Source organism: Pleurodeles waltl, chromosome 1_2 (assembly GCF_031143425.1).
Source record: "Pleurodeles waltl isolate 20211129_DDA chromosome 1_2, aPleWal1.hap1.20221129, whole genome shotgun sequence".
Classification (NCBI taxonomy): Eukaryota; Metazoa; Chordata; class Amphibia; order Caudata; family Salamandridae; genus Pleurodeles; species Pleurodeles waltl.
Window position 1 is genome coordinate 404904540 of NC_090437.1, and position 18063 is coordinate 404922602.

At 43.6% G+C, this 18063-nt stretch overlaps 1 protein-coding gene across 2 annotated transcripts in view; it reads right to left on the bottom strand.

Moving 5' to 3' along the window:
- RIC1 (RIC1 homolog, RAB6A GEF complex partner 1) overlaps positions 1 to 18063 on the bottom strand; it is a 673031-nt gene that overhangs the window by 98267 nt on the left and 556701 nt on the right. For both annotated transcript variants that reach the window (XM_069240247.1, XM_069240239.1), the window contains exons 20-21: positions 4766 to 4924; positions 4509 to 4645 (exon numbers count right to left, since the gene is read on the bottom strand). In XM_069240247.1, coding sequence (XP_069096348.1) covers positions 4509 to 4645; positions 4766 to 4924 — 296 coding nt within the window. The remainder of the gene's footprint in view (positions 1 to 4508; positions 4646 to 4765; positions 4925 to 18063) is intronic.

Below are 18063 nucleotides of genomic sequence, written 5' to 3' on the forward strand. Positions count from 1 at the left end.
GGTCAGTAGGTCTACAGAGGGCCCCTTAAACCCTCTAAGGGCCAGTTGGGGGAAAGACATAGAATTCTGCTTCCAAAGACAAAGACCAGGATGAAGGCTGGACTAGGGACCCAGCAGAACCAGCACTATGTAGATTAGACTGCTTTGAAGGTGAGGACATCTGCTGAAACTGTCCCTAGTGGCTAGAGCTCGCCACCAGGAGTGCAATAAGCCCAAGATCTTCCAGATCAGCCAAACAGGGCCCCAGTTATGGCGTTATGAAGATTGGCGACCTAAGAGCTCTTTCTGAGCATGTGGCGCTCCACTGCCTCTCCTGGGGTTCAGGGCAGGATGATGTCTTTAATTGTTCCATGATGGGGGCGTGCATGGGGCCTCCTTCCCAGACTTTCCAATGGCATGGGGACTCCTTCATCCCACGGGTGGTAAAATACAGTAAAGGGGGCCGGGACCCTATCTGTGACCCCGAAGTCCAGGAATGCCAGAGGTGCTCTGCCATAAACAACCCACCACCCCTCCTTGAGAAGTGGTGGGCCTACCCCTCTCCCCGTGCCTGGTGGGGAAGAAAGTGCCCACTATGTTTGAAGAGATCTCTGTCTGCTGGCGCGGGCAGGGAAGGATAAGCTGCCTTCTCCTGCAGGCATACCCAGATTTGCAGGCTGTGTAGGAGCTGGCGGGGCAGCCAGGGCTAGGCTCCCTGCGCTGCCCCCAACATTTTGGAAGAGCAGGGACGCCCAGATGGGACCAGGCACCTCTAGCAAAACAAAAAACAAAACAAAAAGAGAGCGAGAGAGAAAAAAAAACGAAAAAGTAAACACTGTGTGGCACAAGGCCACACAGCAAAAACGAGTGGTCGGGTGGTCAAAGCCGCTCATCATTCATTCAAGCTCCCAGGAATGAGCACCCCATATATATTGGCCTGTCTAGCAGAATATTTTTAAGTGATTTCCACTGCTTGTGTAGTCCCAGAACAGAGAGGCCACCGCCAACATGAAAAAGACAGCATGGGTGCAGTCCCCCCCCCCCCCCCCCTCCTCCCTCCCAAAGAGTTTTAAATGTAATGACCCTATGTTTGCGGGATCATGGAATCTTCTGTGATTTTTCCACCATTTTTAAAGCATTCCAAAGGCTGGAGCTTTAGCTCTACAGATTGGAGCAAAGCACCCTCTCGGGACTGGTTCTATGGCTACATTTAATGTGGCCTGAAGGTGTTTAAGGAAGGTACAACGTGTACAACGCCCTCTAGGGGATGAAACAGTAGTTGCATTTAATGTGACAAGAAAGTGATGTGCTGTGGCAGCTGTTTTTATGATTGCATTTTCATGGTTTTAAATGAAAAGCACATAGACATATTTTGTTCATTTAAAAATGCCTTATAGATATAATAATGTTGACATTGATTACTGATCTAAGTGAACATACTTTATTAACATTAAGTGCATTTACATATGATTAATATTGATGATAGCATTTACTTAGAAAATGATTTCTTCAACATTTGCTTTGTTGATCTTGAACGTTGACCAAGCCAGTAGAGTTAACTTATACGTTTGTATGACCCTTTAGCGTTTTAAAGGTGAATATTCAATGCCATCTAAGGTATTTTTAATTTGCCTCATGTATATATTTGTAAATTAATGCATAGTATTTAGTAGTGTGTGATGAATGCACGGTCCCTTTTCTAAAGAAAAGGCACTGACTGGACAATAATTTATTGAGTGTTATATTACCGCTTACCAGTAAGTGGTGATTATTAGCCCATACCACCTCCCCAACTAGTCCTTGGACTGCTCTGGTTCACTACCCAAGAAAGTCAAGCGCTACAATGGGGTGCTTGATTCCCAGTAAGGGGAACTTGTGGACTTATTACTTGTGTAGGCCACACAACTAATAACCCATTTTCCCTCACCCACGGTCTATTCACTGTTGCCCCTTAGGGTCTATTTGAAAGTAGAATTTTAGAATGTCAAGGACTGTACTTTTGGGACTATTTTTCAAATGGATTTTATAGATTATTTTCAGAATAAACAATGTAATTAATTGCCAAGCAGACATTGATGGTCAGAGACAGCCTGCAAGCACCTTAACTATCTTAGTGTAACTTCATTCACTATAGGGAAAAGTTTCTAGTTCTCAAATTTACACCTCAAATATTTTCCTGTGAACATTAAGCATTTAATAAAAACGAATGATCGAGTAGTGAGCCATGAAAACATCTCTCATCTTCTTGGGCCTCTTTGCACTCAAGGGGCCCCAAAAAAATCGAAAGAGCCTGTAGTGTGTAGATGCATGGACTCACTCCGAGATAAGGGCTTAATTGACAAATGGAATGATATAGCTACACATTTCATTCTTCTTAGCATACAGATGGGTTTCTTACTTTCAAATGAATGTTGTTGCAGACAGGACAGAAATGTGTTACTTGCCAGCTTCTAGCACGGCTATTCATTCCAGCTCTACTACATCAACAGGGTCAAAAGTGTTTTAACTAGATTCCTTGCAGAAGGATTTGATACATGAATCTGAAAAAAAAAAGTGTGTAACTATAATTCAGATTTTAACAACCAGCTCAAAAAATAGCTGTGTGTATCCCATTGCCTTTAACAAATAAGGGATGGAATATGGAGCAAATGACGAAACCTCAAAAGATTTTACAGCAGCCTCCTACGGGTTTAAATAAACACTAAATATATAGCACATCCAGTGAGCAAATGAATACATCAAAAATGCCAACCAATAAGCATGAAACTGGCGTGTAGAACTAGGTTGAGCAATTTGATAAGATGAGCTAGCAGAGTTCAAAAGGTTGTAGATCAAAGAAAACTGCAAATTCTAGTGTACTTATTCCAAATATCCCAAGGATATTTTTACACCAATTCCCTTTGTAGACTAAGAACCATCAGATCTGTGATACAGTGAAATTAGCAAAGGTTTCTTTATGCTACGTCACTAGAGATTCCAAGGATCTAGCATCGACCTAAGGTGGAAGCTGCAGGTGAATTCCATCAGGACCCTACACCACTGTGACTGGGTTAGGAGCAGCTCTCAGTAATGCCACTTTTCCAAACATGCCTTGTATGATTAAAAATACCGCTCCGCCTTCCATGGATAGGCCAAGAGAAAAGACACACAATATGATTACCATAAGAGCAGAATGTAAGAAACCATGTGTTTGTGACAAGCCTTGTGGACACAAATCACGTGTTATCAGTTACATGTGAAAGACTGTTCTTTCTTTCAGCAGTTGTGTCCTGTCTCATAATGTTCATTATCGTCTATGCTATGTAGGCAAAATGATCAATATCTATCTCAGTCTCTCCCTAACTCCCCCTCCAATGTACACTAAGAACGAACCTAAAACAGAGAGGCCACAAGACTAACATCAGGAAAGAGATAGTTGATCAGTGATGGGAAATGTGATACTTTTACTCGAGCAGCATCTAAGTAAACAGCTTTCAGCTTACAATGGCCTACAGCAACTCCATCTTCCAACTGAAGGACTGACTTCCTCCCAGAGTTTGGTGAAGTAATCGTACATGACTTTATGACCAAGCACCAAATGTGTAAGGATATACTTAAGGAATACAGAAGGGTCTTGCTTGAAATATGCAGCATTTAAAAAAATACTAATCAAGACAAGTAACTAAGTCTTCACGCGCCTTCGAGGCAGTTCACTTCACCTAGGGGAGAAAATGTCATACTGAAAATGACCACCACAATGCTTTGCACAAACAATATTCTATCAGGTCCACTATTTAGGTCTGGCCTATTGACATCTTTTTCTATGACACTTATGGAATACACACACACACGCACGCTCTGGGTCAGGCTACTTAATCCACTAGTCTGTGCAAATGCCATTCTTATTTTGCTTCCGCTCATCACAGGAAGCAACATGGGGCAATGGGTCGGCCCACCTAGCCAACTTGCACTTGAGTGACAGCATTTAACCTGATCCCGTGCACATCTGCTATAAAATCAAAAGTACTTTAATGCTTGAGCTGGTGGCCTAAATTTCAGCTTTCCAATTGTTTTTTTCTTTCTATCTTTAGCCTTTATTTTTAGTCACCTTGTTTAAACTGTGTTCTGGTTACTGTAATTTAAAGACAATAGTAGATGTGGGCCAATAAGAATCATTTTTCGTGTGCAATTCATCAAAGTTAGAGAGCATACCTTAAACTGTTCTTAATACTCCTGCTACGTCGTCCCTATATTGTTAAATTAAAACGAAAAGCACTGATTATTGTTTAATGCTTTTATTTCATTGAATGCATATGGTCCCCACAGTGGCATGTTTTTCTGGCAAAAAAACAAAAACTAAACAATGTAACCTCAGCACCAGCTTCCCATTATTGGCTTTGCTCTGTTGCACGTGTGGAAATACTTAGGCCGTCTGGTTAGTTTGTGTGCCAAAGCTCGGAATCTAAGTGTATGACGTCAAAAAAGGATAAAAAAGCACCAGGAGATAGATAAATGGAGTCTTGAATTGTGCATATTATTTTAAATATTACCTTTTGCCGGATGGTCCAGAAGGCATGCTTAACGTTTTCTGTAAATTAAATTTACTGGATGTGAGGCTCTCTGCAGACTGAGACAAGCTAATGCTTCGATTCCTGAAAAACTCAAAGCCACCAGTTGCACATGGTTCCTGTAAAACAAAATACATGGATAAATGGGTAAACAAACAGCTACTCTACAGATTAAGGTAAGCAGAATTCATTAATAGGTAACAAATTAAGAAATTCATGATTTACAGGTTCTAACAAACCTGAGTTGTAGGGGTTGCAGGAGGGGTCTCTGATTCGCCAGAACCGATGGCTTTAAGAAAGCGTATCATGTGTCTGCAAAGCTCCCACTTTCCCTGCTCCAAAGCAGTGTTGAAGAGAAGTGTGGCATGTTGCCTGCTTACAGCTGGAACCTCCATGTTCTACAAAAGAATCAAAGCGACATGTTTGGTTTCTGGAGATACCTCAAGCATACCATAAGTCTTTATTTAACTAATAGCACATTTTGAACACAAAATCTTCAATCCAAGATACTAATGAAAACGAAGGAAGTGGATTTTAATTAACTAATCAACACAACAATTCTTTTTGTTGTGTCTGTCTTTTACTTACTGCACAGTCATTCTTCAAATATTAATCCAGTGCACCTCTCTGAATGGCAAGGCTTTTTTGGTCGAGCCTTATTTTGTAGGCTGACTTGAATTGTTCCATTTAGCTTTTGTTGTACCCCTTTTCATTGATATTTGTATGTATAATATTTCCTGGAAAGCAACCGCAATGCAAAGAAAGTACTGGCAAAGCCAAAAGGTTTGGCTTCAAGGTGTGAAGGTGTGCATCAAGAACATGTGAGCACATGCACGTTCCTGTTTTTGCATACTGTAGAATATTATAGCCGAAGCTGATGGCTTTGCCAATGCTTGATAAACTGCAATTGAGATTTACATGGGCTAATACTGTCTTACTCAAATTTAAGGGGCTGCTCTATAGAATTGTTTGAAATGGAGAATGGTAGCCCAAGGCTGCATTAGATTTGCTGATCATACCTACAGATGGAAGCATTTTGGAATAGATCAAATATGCCTGCAGTTTGGCTGTGAGTAATTAATATGTAAATCAGACAGCTGTACGCTATCACAATGTTGAATTTTGACTGCCTAGCTGATATCTGTCCAGTAGATTCATAGCTAGAATGAGTCTAGCATCATTACAGTATCAACCCAATTATCACTACACCTCCTGCACTAATAGATGCCTGTCAAGATCATAGAGTTCTAATAAAGAACTAGAGTGTTAACAGAATGTGCCTGTTCTGGGGCACATGCTGCTGGAGAAGACCACTTTAGAGTCACTGACGAGGCTGTGCACATATAAATGGTTCTCAGCTTTGCTTAATGTTTCTTTTATAGATGAACATTTTAACACGGTTTATACATTTTCTTAATTAATGTACAACAAAAATGATTTTGAAGCCATCGCGTTTTCATGCATGGATATGCAACAACTTGACTAAAGGAAGTGGGAATCATGACATTGTTGAGTTTCTCACTTTTGTTATAACTAAAGAATGTTAGCATTCTAGTTCTTCACAGAACTCTGTGTGAAGCTACCGTGGAACACAGGTGAATCTTCTGACATACTGCTGCGGGTGTTGGAAGTACATGTTTTACTCAGAATATCAGACTTTTTCCATTTTAAAGACATCTGTTAACTTTTAGACAACAGGTCCTCATTTCAGCTTTGAATTTCTAACAAGGGACAGAGTAATGTGCCAGAGCAGCACAGAGAAGAGGATCCTATCCTGCTGAGCTGCCATGGCCAGGCTGCACCAACTCCATGGCGCCAGACACTGCTCAAGCCCCGACCCAAGAAGCAGTTCACCCTTCTGTCGAGCCTGGTATCAGTACCAGGTTTCTGCTCTGCCTACAACCAGGCAATGCTTGCGATTGGCTGTGAGGGCCGAAAAACTGGGAAGGTCAACACTGAGTAGAGGAGGAAGAGGAGCAGCATGGGGCAGCCATAAAAAGCTGTGGTCTGATACCAAAATGTGATGGACACCCCATTAACCCACTGCCAAAGGGGTCTCATTCAAACAAGCTCAAGGAGAAAAAAAGGCTGACCCATAACTTATCTTTTCTAACTATGTATTCCAGTGTGTTGACGTAGGTTCTGGTAGACCGCTAAAGCTCAAACTAACAATTCAGTCCAACTATGTGAATACATTTGACAGCACAGGTTAGGCCCAAACTCTAACAACTGATTAGAATTCTAAATGGTTCAATACACACACATCTCACTCCATCACATGACACACCCAACAAAAGGTATGCACATATGTCTGGGTGATAGGGGGATAGCCTTCAGTGCTAGGTAGACAGCCCAAAAGTAAAGCATGCTACACTAGGAAGATGAGAGTTCTCATTCCTTAGAGAACTAATATCCTTGCCTAACTGTGAGGTAGCTGTTCTAGGCTCATATAGGTAGACTGAATTCTCTGTGTTTGGCTCTTTCAATTAGAGACAATATTCAGTCCACCTGTCAGGAAAATGTCCTCTCTCTCCCTCTTGTTAGTAGACAGGTAAACCTGCCTGTAAACACCGATAAAATGGACTGATCTTTTTACACCAGTCACAAATTTCTAGAAAGCTGTGTAACCACAGCCCCCACTTTTATGTGGAGTTTTCCTCTATCTACATTAGTAGAAATAATAACCTCCTCTTCACAGTGGCATGGCCTACAATCCCCACATTCCTTCACAAAGTTGTGAAGGCATACTTTACAATGAATATGAGATTTGAAAAGGACTGTAGGCTAATAGTCAGCTGCTGAGGGCTATGAAGGTTGTTAAGGGCTCTGAACAAAAGCAGCTCAGGCTTTTAACAGGGAAACAGGCCTCTAACACCAGCATAGCTGAGGCAGAAGGGCAATAAGGTTAATCAGAACACTCAACCTACTAAGGGTAGAGTATTCTAAATTAAAAAAAAGGAGAGCTATAAAGAAACAATGAAATGTTGGAGCAGGAGGCTTATACTGGCCATTATTAGCTGTGATGCACTTCACTTTCTTTAATGGAGCCCCAACATTCCAATGTTCTAATAATATTTTTGAGTGGAGAAATAGCCCCATTGTGGAAAACATCAAAGCTGCTACTAATTACTAAAGCTAGTTCTCATGAGTGCTTAATCGCTTCAAACTCAGAACTTCTAAATTACCACTCAGCAATGCACTAGTTATATGTGACTATGGGCTCTCCGTGTGTTCTAATTTCCTCCCCAGTTGGAAATGTCGCCATCGTGTGACTAGAATTGGTCACAAAATTTATAGTTTTTAAAAAAGCAAAGAACTTGTCATTTATTAGCGGATACTACAATACAAATATTGCAGTAGGGCTCAATGCAGGTTATGAAAGGGACAAGGTATAAAAAAGGGTGGAATTAATCTCTAATCTCTAAAGCAGCATGAAATTAATCTGAAAACTGGGAATGTGGAAAAGTATATTTATTGGTGTTTCTAAAAGCCCTACCTCCCGGCTGCAATGAAACATAAAAATAAATATGGCAAGAAAGTCCAGGCACAAGGATAGAAGTACGGTACCAAAATATCTGTTAGAGACATATTTTAGTTGCAGATTCCTTAGACTGGATCCGGAGATTTTTTTCTTCGAGCAATACCCTTGTGTGTCGGTAAGTGGCGTTGGTTGGCTCCACGGGCGTCATTGGCATCATAGTCACTGTGATGATGTCAGAAGTAGTACATAGACACCGCTTCAGCGCAGTGATGCCAGTTTCTTTTAACGACTTTCCACGCCAAAGCGAAGAGCCGCTAAGAACACTGAGATTGGGGCGCCAGAGCTAAGGGCCTGAATGGGGAATCCCTGTCCCTAGAAATCAGTTTGCATGCGGGGAGGATGGGTGGGCTGGTAAGGAATCTGCAACTAGAATCTCTACCAGATATTTTGTTACTGAAGGTAAGTAACTTGTACATCTGATAGAGACTTCTAGTTGCAGATTCCTTACCTTAGAATAGATACCCAAGCAATGCCATCTCAGGTCCTGTCTGCCTTAGACCCAGAAGCCTCCATGCTCAATAGCTCTGGATACCATACTCTCCGTGCACGGTCCGGAGCCACCAAGATAACTTGGGCCCAGTCGTTCCTGATCTTCTTGAGAACCCTGGGTAGAAGTGGTATAGGTGGAAAGGTGTCAAGGAGGCTGGAGTTCCACTCAAGACGAAAAGTGTCTCTGAGCGAGTGCCGGCTTGGAAACTCCAACAGCTAAAATTGTGCGTTCTCTGCAGAGGCAAACAGATCTAACCAAAGCTCTGCCCGCTGCTGAAAGAGACCTTGTGCCACCTCCGGACAGAGACGCCATTCGTGATCAGCTATGCATTGATGGCTGAGTTAATCTGCTCTGACGTTCAGAGAGCCCACCAGATGTTGAACCACCCCAACCCAGAAGTGACGCATCTGTCACTATGGATAGATCTGGCTGGGGAAGGGAGAGGGATCTGCCGTGGACCCAATGCGGATTTGAAAGCCACCACGGCAGGTCTTTCTCAGTCCCGTCCGATATCTGGATCATGTTGGAGAGATTTTCCCTGATGCTGCGCCCACTGGAACTTCAAGTCCCACTGCAGAGCCCGCATATGCCATCTGATGCGTGTTAATAGCAGGAGGCTATGAGGCCAGCAGCCTCAAAGTCAGTCTCACCGAAACCCAAGACAGAGGTTGAAAGATCGGAATCATAGGCCAAATATATTGGACTCCCTTTTCGGGAGCATAAGCCCGAAACTGCACCGTGTCCAGAACAGCTCTGATGAAAGGAAGCGTCGGAGAGGGAGTCAGGTGTGACTTCGGCACGTTGATAGTGAACCCCAGCATGTGCAGAGGCTCGCTGTAGTCTGAAGGTGGGAAACGACTTTCTGGGGCAAGTCCACCTTCAACAGCCAGTTGTCGAGGTAGGGGAAGACTGAAACCCCCAACCTGCACAGATGAGCTGCAACCACTGCCATCAATTTCGTGACCACCCGAGGGGCCCTGTTAAGTCCGAAGGGGAGCACAGTAAACCAGAAGTACACAACCAGGCGTGGTGCCTCAAGGCCACCGTTGTCGCAACTGATCTGCCTAGACAGTCGGTCGTGTCCAGCCCACATCGGATCGAGAACTTTGCGCATCTCTCCCATTGGTGACAGCTTGGAGCTTCCTCTGGTATCTGTGGCAGAACTTGCGCAACCATATCCCACAAAGAGTGGGTATAGCGGCCCAAAACGCATGCAGTTTTCACGGACCACAGCACGAGACTGGAGGAAGAAAACATCTTCTTCCCTATCTGGGGGTGCGGAAGCCTGGATGACAAGAATCTCAGGCATGGGGTGTTGGGACAGGATTTTATGGTCATTCGAGGTGGGCTGATGGCAGCATGTGATAGTCTGGTTCACAGGAGCCCCTGTGTTGGGTTTTGACCAAGAACCCAAGAGGACATTAGTGAGGGCTTCACTGTAGGGCAAAAGGGGCTCATATGTGGAAGCCCCTGGCTGAAGCACCTCCATCAGGAGATTTGACCTGACCTGTACAGTAGGCAGCTCAAGGCCAAGGACCTCAGCTGCCCTACTGACCACCATAGAATAAGTCGCTCCCTCCGCCGTAGCCACAGACAGCATGCCAGCATCTGGAGAAGTGTCTAGGCCACTGGCCTCGCCCACCTCCTGTGCCCAGTCCACATTAGGGTCACCCCGGCATTCATAAGGGTGCAGGAACCCCTCCAATCCTTCCCCAAATTCGTACCCATAAGATAAAGGGTCCAAATCTGACCTGGGGTGAGTAGGCCTCATGGAAGACAGAGGCGTCATCGGCCAATGAAGTTCTGACTCCGTGTCGGTGGGGATGAGGATCGGGTCGACGTTGATGGTGGGCACCACCGACGTCTGGAGCGTCGACATTCGAACCAGCGGCGGGGAAGGCCTCAGTGGTACGGCGTTGGTGCAGTTCTGAGAGCGGATCCAGAGGGGACCTCGGTGGCCAGTGCCAAAGCCACCGGCGTGTAACCCAAAGGCCACCCGACCGAACCCCTTGGGCCCAAAGGCACAGGGTCGGCCTGCCCAAAAATAAGGCGCATGGCCTTATAAAAGTCCTTTAATTGGGCAGGAGCGGACCCAGAAGCAGGCTCCAATGACTGAGGCGTTGATGCTCCTCCTGCGTCGCATCAGCCAAGCGACGAGGTGAAGTCGAAGAGGGACGGGCCCGCTTCGATGACTTCTTCTTCTTACCTGTGCCCAAAGACTTGGAGGAAGAAGAATGATGGTGGCTCCGCAAGCAGTCTCAAGACCTTCCCCTCCAGGGAGACCGGGACCTACACGGGGTCGAGCACCAGGCCGTCATAAGCTTGATGGACTGCTCCCCCGAGGCCTTCGGGTGCATGGCCCGGCACTCAGCGCACGACTTCAGGTCATGGTCACGCTCCAAACACCACAAATAGACCCGATGCGGATCAGTCACTGACATCATGCGATGACAGTCCTCGCACGGCTTGAAACCGGTCTTCGGGGACATCTTGGCGCACCAAAAACTCCCCAAAATAAGTCAACAAAACAGACGAAATCGGTCAAAAAAAGACCAGGGTAGCTCTCTCCAGATCAGCGTGTGGTGCAGAAAAAAAATTAACTGACGTCACTGCGCTGAGGCGGTGTCTATGTACTACTCCCGACATCATCATGGCGACTACGACACCAACGACGCCTGTGGAGTTGACCGACACCACCTACCGATACACAAGGGTATTGCTCGAAGAAAAATCTCCAGATCCAGTCTGGCGCCTGGGGGGAAATTCTAAGGTAAGGGATCAGTGGTCTCCAGTGCTCAACAACAGCACTTATTTTTCAACACTAGCACTTATGACAGTCTGCTACATGGCATCACTATTTGTCTAATGTAATGCCTATTAATTCAATATACACTAAAAATGACTAATACCTGCAACCCAAGGCCCTCTTGTAGCTTCAGGGGCTTGGAATGACATGAACGGTCACACTTGTAGAAATGTGATGGTTAGTAGTTGTATTGATACTGTTGTTGGCAGCTTTGGCATGGGTAGTGAGTGGTGCAAGCTGCAGTCGCCTCCGGATGAGGGCCAAAGCACTTATATATTCATTTATTTTTTTAATTAAGCACTGGTGGACAGTGCAGCAACCCCAAACAATTACGTCATTTATATCCTTCTGTAAATGTGGCCCTTGAGCAATCTATGGCACTCACAACTATATGTTTATTTTAAGTCACCTTGTCCAGTGCAGACCTAAAAATTATGGAATTAGGAGTCAGAAAAAGGCTATATGACTCAAAAACCCACACCACAAAATGGTTAACATATATTTACATTACATTTGTTCTTTCAATCCCCGAAATGTTAGGAATACATTGAAGAGCAAAACAATTATTGGTGATTTAGTGGGCCAGCAAGGTTTAAACAAAAGAGAATACATAGCATATGAAAACTGAACATCAAGCACTAGTACCTATACCCAGGATGCAGTACTTAAATAAAGAGTGAGGGAAGGTAAACAGATGCTTTCAGTATCTTATTTTTAAACTGGGCATATTTTAGAACAAAATATATACTGCTCAACGTTAGCTGCATGCGCAATAATGTCTTTAACCCTAAGCTTCCTCCTGAATTTCACAGTAATGAATTAAATACAAAATAATGAAAGAGCCAATTAAGGTCAGCATAAAGACAAGATATTTATATAAACAAGCTATGTACTGAAATGCTTGACACAGGTATATTATTACGTACTTTCTACATTACACCAGAGGGTGCCTGCACTATTTAGCCGAGGCATAAGAAAACAAACAATGTAAAAGACAAAAGGTCAGGTTTTAATGGGCTAACGCATAAAACCAGACATGCACAAAAGCTACTCACATGCATTAGCAACTAAACAACACCCATGTTTGAAGCACACATGCCCAGCTTAACCAATGCACTGAAAATCAGTAGTAAATTAAATCTGAGTATATGACATCAACTCATACTTCAGAGACCATGCCATCGTATCCTATGATAACAGAAAGATAGTTTTCATTATATGTCAGTCACATGACCATAAACCTCACAGACCCTGCTCTGTACTTATACAATATGTGCTTGTTTAAAAAAATTAAAACATTTTTTAAAAAGCACGACAGTCACTTTTCTCCATTTCATGCATATTCTCATTAGGAAGTACGGTGCCCCTTTTGGACTGGGGAAATGAGACAATTTTGGACTCCATTTCTTGCATATACCCCATGCCGGTGCTAAGTGTCCTTCTTGAGTCACACAAACAGCCTTGAAGTCTTTCACAAAGATGAGGTATTGCAAACCTTTACTAGATATCCCTCTTCATTCAGGCACAAGACTTTCCAAGAGTCCTTCACAAATGTGCAGTGCCGTGAAACATTACTAGATATCCTTGGTGAGTCAAGCACAGGGCATGCATGCAGGACCTGTCTGCAGTACCTTATGCCTAAAAGTCAAGCTTTGACAAAGACAATAGTCTCTTTGGTCTTCACAAGCTGATGGACACTCAATTTTTATTATATTCTGAAGCCAGCACCTGCTACAAAATAGCATGAAGAATGCAGCCAGCAAAACGGATAGACGCTATAATCTCAAAATCAAAATTTTAAAATTCAAAAGCATTCACTAATATCGCTGCTTTACTAGTGATGTCTTTTAAATACACAAGCCTTCCAGTTGTGCCATGCATTTTATTATTATTTGTAAACGAAACAGGACGAAACCACGGCCAAATGAAGCATTTAAACTGCAGGTATCTGCAATGTCACAGTGACACTCACAGCTCTAGTATTTTTTAGGCAAATGCTGCATAGTTCCTTCATAGCCAGCGCAACATCTAAGTTATTCCACAGCATAACTTGAGAAATATCACTCGGTGTAAGGCTGAGATACCTGGGCTAAAGTAGTTCCTACTATTGACATTTGAGAATCGGTATGAAGGCAGCCTAGCTTGCCTCAGACACTTTATGGTTGTTGAGCACAGAAAGGGCAATTTTCTTCCATGGCTACCATATTTTACTGACCCAAGACAGAATCGTGGGTGAGGTGCTTTTCCCCAGGAGTGCCAGAATTAAGTGGGCCGGGACTATCACTGCCATAACAAGCTTTTACCCTCTCAAGGAGGTGTTAGATCTAGCAACGACAAAAGGGTGTCCCAGAAGAACCACACACTGGTCCATTGGCACTTCGAGGTCAAAAGCTCTATTAACTTCCTTTAAAACCTCCTCCCATGATATGGCCAGTTTAGGACATGTCCACAGCAGGTGAAGGGGGAACCCGTAACCCCACATCTATGCCAGCTTAAATCGTTCCTACTCTTGTTCCACTATGTTGTTTTATCTCGTGACTTATACCCCATGGGTTAAAAGTTTGTACTGGGTTTTCCTAGGCTGTGCATTATGGGGGCAAAATGTAGGAAGAAGCATACATTTACTACCACCCTCTGTTAGACAGGGTCACCCCCAGGGCATTCTCTAACCCCTAGACTTCTTAAAACATTCATAACGATCTCTAGGTTGGCTAATTTAGGTCCTTTACTTTTAGGCTGGCTATTTAAACCATTGATACAATCTTTCGGGTATCAATATGTATTTGTGAACTGTATACTGGGCAGTCTTGTCAGTCTACATCTGGCTAAGGGAGACTACCTTCTCAGCAAGTGTGGTGCAAGTATCTCGACCTTCTATCTAATCCCACTTTCATGTTAACTTGGGGGATGTAAACCTGAAGCAAAACAGTAACTTCAACCCAAATAAAATTGGGGACCCCCCTCCACCATAATGGCCCACATGAAGAAATAGTAAAGGACTAAGGGGCATGTCAGGTTACTTAGAACCAAAACCTGGCGTCAGCCATTTTCATTCAGGGGATCATTCCATGAGTGTCTTATCTTCTCCCATGTTCTCTGTCTCATCCTCTGCTCCCAGGCCCCCGGGGCATCAAAGTTACTTATCACTCTAGACTAGGGCTCACAGCTATCGATGGGAGATCCAGGGCTATTAGGGTCCTGTTTTCAGACGAGGGACCACAAACTCTTAGCTTCTCCACTTCCCTAGTTACATCTTATCATGCGTTCTCAATGCTTGTGGGAGAAGGAGAATTATTTTACTGGAGTCTTTTTTGCGGTTTTCCAGAGTCATCCAGAAGGTTTCTTAGTGAGTGAAGTAGTGGTAGCGCCTGCGTCCTGGTCATCTGTGATGCTGAGAATGCACCAACCATCTTGTGCCATGTGTTAGTGTTTCTGATCATTCCAAACGTAGAGGATTCTGATGAAATGGAGACCCCACTAGTAAGAGATGTTTTATTTAGGCAAACTATCTATGATTTCTTGCAAGCCCCCCTGCTTTGCGTTGTTGCTACTGCAATGTAATTTATGCAAGGACCTTAGAAGGTTTATGACCTTTGAAGGGCATTCGTCCATGGTTTGGACCAGGGCCATTACGTCTTCTTTTTTATTATAGAAATGGACTCTGGTTAGGTTATCCTGAGGTGTCTCTATGTTCTATCCTCCAGGTTTGTTTGGTCTGTCTCGTCCAGGCATATGGGCGAGCATTTTCAACATCTCCTTTTGCTAAATGTTAAAACAGAAAGAAACTTTACTGTGCTTTTGAGCATCACTTATCAAAGAGATAGTGTGGCTTTAACACGTCAATGTGTACATTCACTTTTTCTAGTTTAATAATTAATGCTTCTTTTCTATGTGCTAAGAAATATGCCAATGCTGGGTTCTGAAAGTGATAGCTATTACCGTGGCTCTGAGTGCACCGCCTGTAAGGAACAAGCAATGGCTCTTGAGTAAGAGTGGGGATGGAGGATAGATTGAGAGAGACATGACATATGGTGGTAGGTAGACAAAGTAAAGCTTACAAGAGAGTCCATTTATATTATTTTTATTTATTTTTAATCACATGTATACTTTTTTGAATCATTATTTTTATTTTTATTTTATTTATTCATTTTTTTAAATGTAATGTACTTATTTATAATTTGAATTTTATTTATAGATTTTATTTTATTAATTTTTATTGATTTCTTTCCCTAGTACAGTAGGACTAGAGTAAAATAGATTTGTAAATACATAGTAAGGGAATATATGTTCAAGGAATATAATAATGAGTATAAAAATATGAGAAGAAAGTAGTATTGCATAAACACAGACTTTCAAGATTTGTAATATTTGAAGCTAATTAATGAGTGTACTTTTCTAACATTTATTTCTTCCCTCAATTTTTGAATAGTAAAAAGCTGATGATAATAAAACATTTGATCAGTGTAATGTAAACATGAGAGCAGGGATTCATATGTATCTAATATAACAACTTATCTAGGAGCTATGCAATGACCTATGAACATGTTAAGCATAGAATAACATACACATATATATGTATATATAAACACACATGCATACACACACACTGCAAAATGTTGAGTGCGCGCTTCTGTCACACACACACACATATATATATATATATATATATATATATATATATATACGCACACACACACACACACACCCACATACATATTTAATTGTGAGTAAATATACATTTGTTAAACAGGTTTAAAGAGCATATGTGTAATTTATTGTTATGACATAGCAGCGATACATGAATGTATGTCGGAACAACGCATGCTGGAACAACGCATACCTGAACAACGATGTCGGAACAATGACCGAGTTGTTACCACTAATGCCTTTACCACGAATGCCCTAACAACGATTTTTCGTTGTAAAGGCATTCCTGGTAAAGGCATTAGTGATAGGCATGCATGGTTCCAGCATGCATTCCCCCTGGCCCCCCACCCCCACCCCTAAAAATTACAGCGATCCCCCCCACCCCCACCCCTAAAACTACCCCAACCCCCACCTCGTCCCTAAAATTACCGTGACCCCCACCCTGCCCCTAAAACAACCCCAACCCTGAAACCTAAAGTACCCCAACCCCCACCCCTTAAACCTAAAAACCACCCCGCCCCTAAAACTACCTGAGCCCCTCACCTGCCCCTAAAACCTAAAGCCCCCCAACCTGCCCATACCGCACCTAAAATTACCCGACCCCCCAACCCACCCCTAAAACCTAAAACAACCCCAACCCTAAAACAACCCCAACCCCCACCCTAAAACCTAAACTACCCCAACCCCAGCCCTAAAACCACCCAACATCCCTCCCCTAAAAATACCGAGCCCCCACCCGCTACTAAAACCTAAAACCCCCCAACCCACCCCTAAAATTACCCGACCCCCCCAACCCATCCCTAAAACCTAAAACCACCCCAACTCCTACCCCTAAAATTACCGCAACCCCTCACCCCGCCCCTAAAACCACCCCAACCCCCACCCCTAAAACCTAAACCAACCCAATCCCCCACCCCACCCCTAAAAACCTAAACCACCCGACCCCCCACCCACAAATACTAAATATTCCCGACCCCCCCCACCCCGCCCCTAAAACTAAAAATACCCCTCCCCAAACCTAACCCGCCTGACCCACCGCCCCTAAAACTAAAACCCCCTACCCACCCTAAACCTAAACCGCCCAAACGCCCCCTCCCCTAAAGCTAAAAACCCAACCCGCCCCTAAAACTAAAAATACCCCAAACCCCTGCCCCTAAAACTAAAACCCCCTGCTCCCCCACCCCCAAAACTAAAAATACCCCGACCCCCCTCCCCGCCCCTAAAACTAAAACCCCAACCCCCGCCCCTTAAACTAAAAATACCCCAACCCCGCCCCTAAAACTAAAACCCCAACCCCCACCCCCACCCCAAAAATAAAAATACCCCTCCCCTAAACCGCCCGACGCCCCCCAAAACTAAAACCCCAACCTCCGCCCCGCCTCTAAAACTAAAAATACCCGACCCCCCACCCCTGCCCCTAAAACTAAAACCCCAACCCCTCACCCAGCCCCACTTACCTGACTCATCGTGTCGTCCTCCTCAGCTGACTCCCTTGTTCTGTGCCTTAACCACGCATGCACGTTGTTCAGCACATGTGTGGTTAAGGCACAAAACAACGAAGTCCTGGTTAACAAAAGCGTTGTTCCGCTTTCGTTGTCCACGACTTCGTTGTTACGGAGTCGCCGTTCACGGCATTTCCCGCAATACATATTTCCTAAAGAACTATACATATCTAGAATATACACAAAATCAGATTAAAAATATTCATCAACACAGGCATATGCAGTCCACTGCTGTTTGAATATGGTGGATATGAAGGAAAGAGCCAACTCTTGAGTAGTCTTCTAAAGACAAGATAGTTATCCGTAGATCTTATATTTGGGGGTAATGGATACCATAGTTTGGCTGCTTGAACAGTGAAGCATGTACCACCTATAGTCTTTTTCTTGTATGGTGGTGTTCTAAGGTGGGATGCCAATTTTGAGCAGAGGTTTCTTTGTTGAATGTATTTGGTTATTTTGTTTCTGATAAAAAGCGGTCCTGTTCCGTGTATAGCTTTGTTGGTGATACAAAGCAGCTTGAAGGTGGATCTTCTGGCAATGGTTAACCAGTG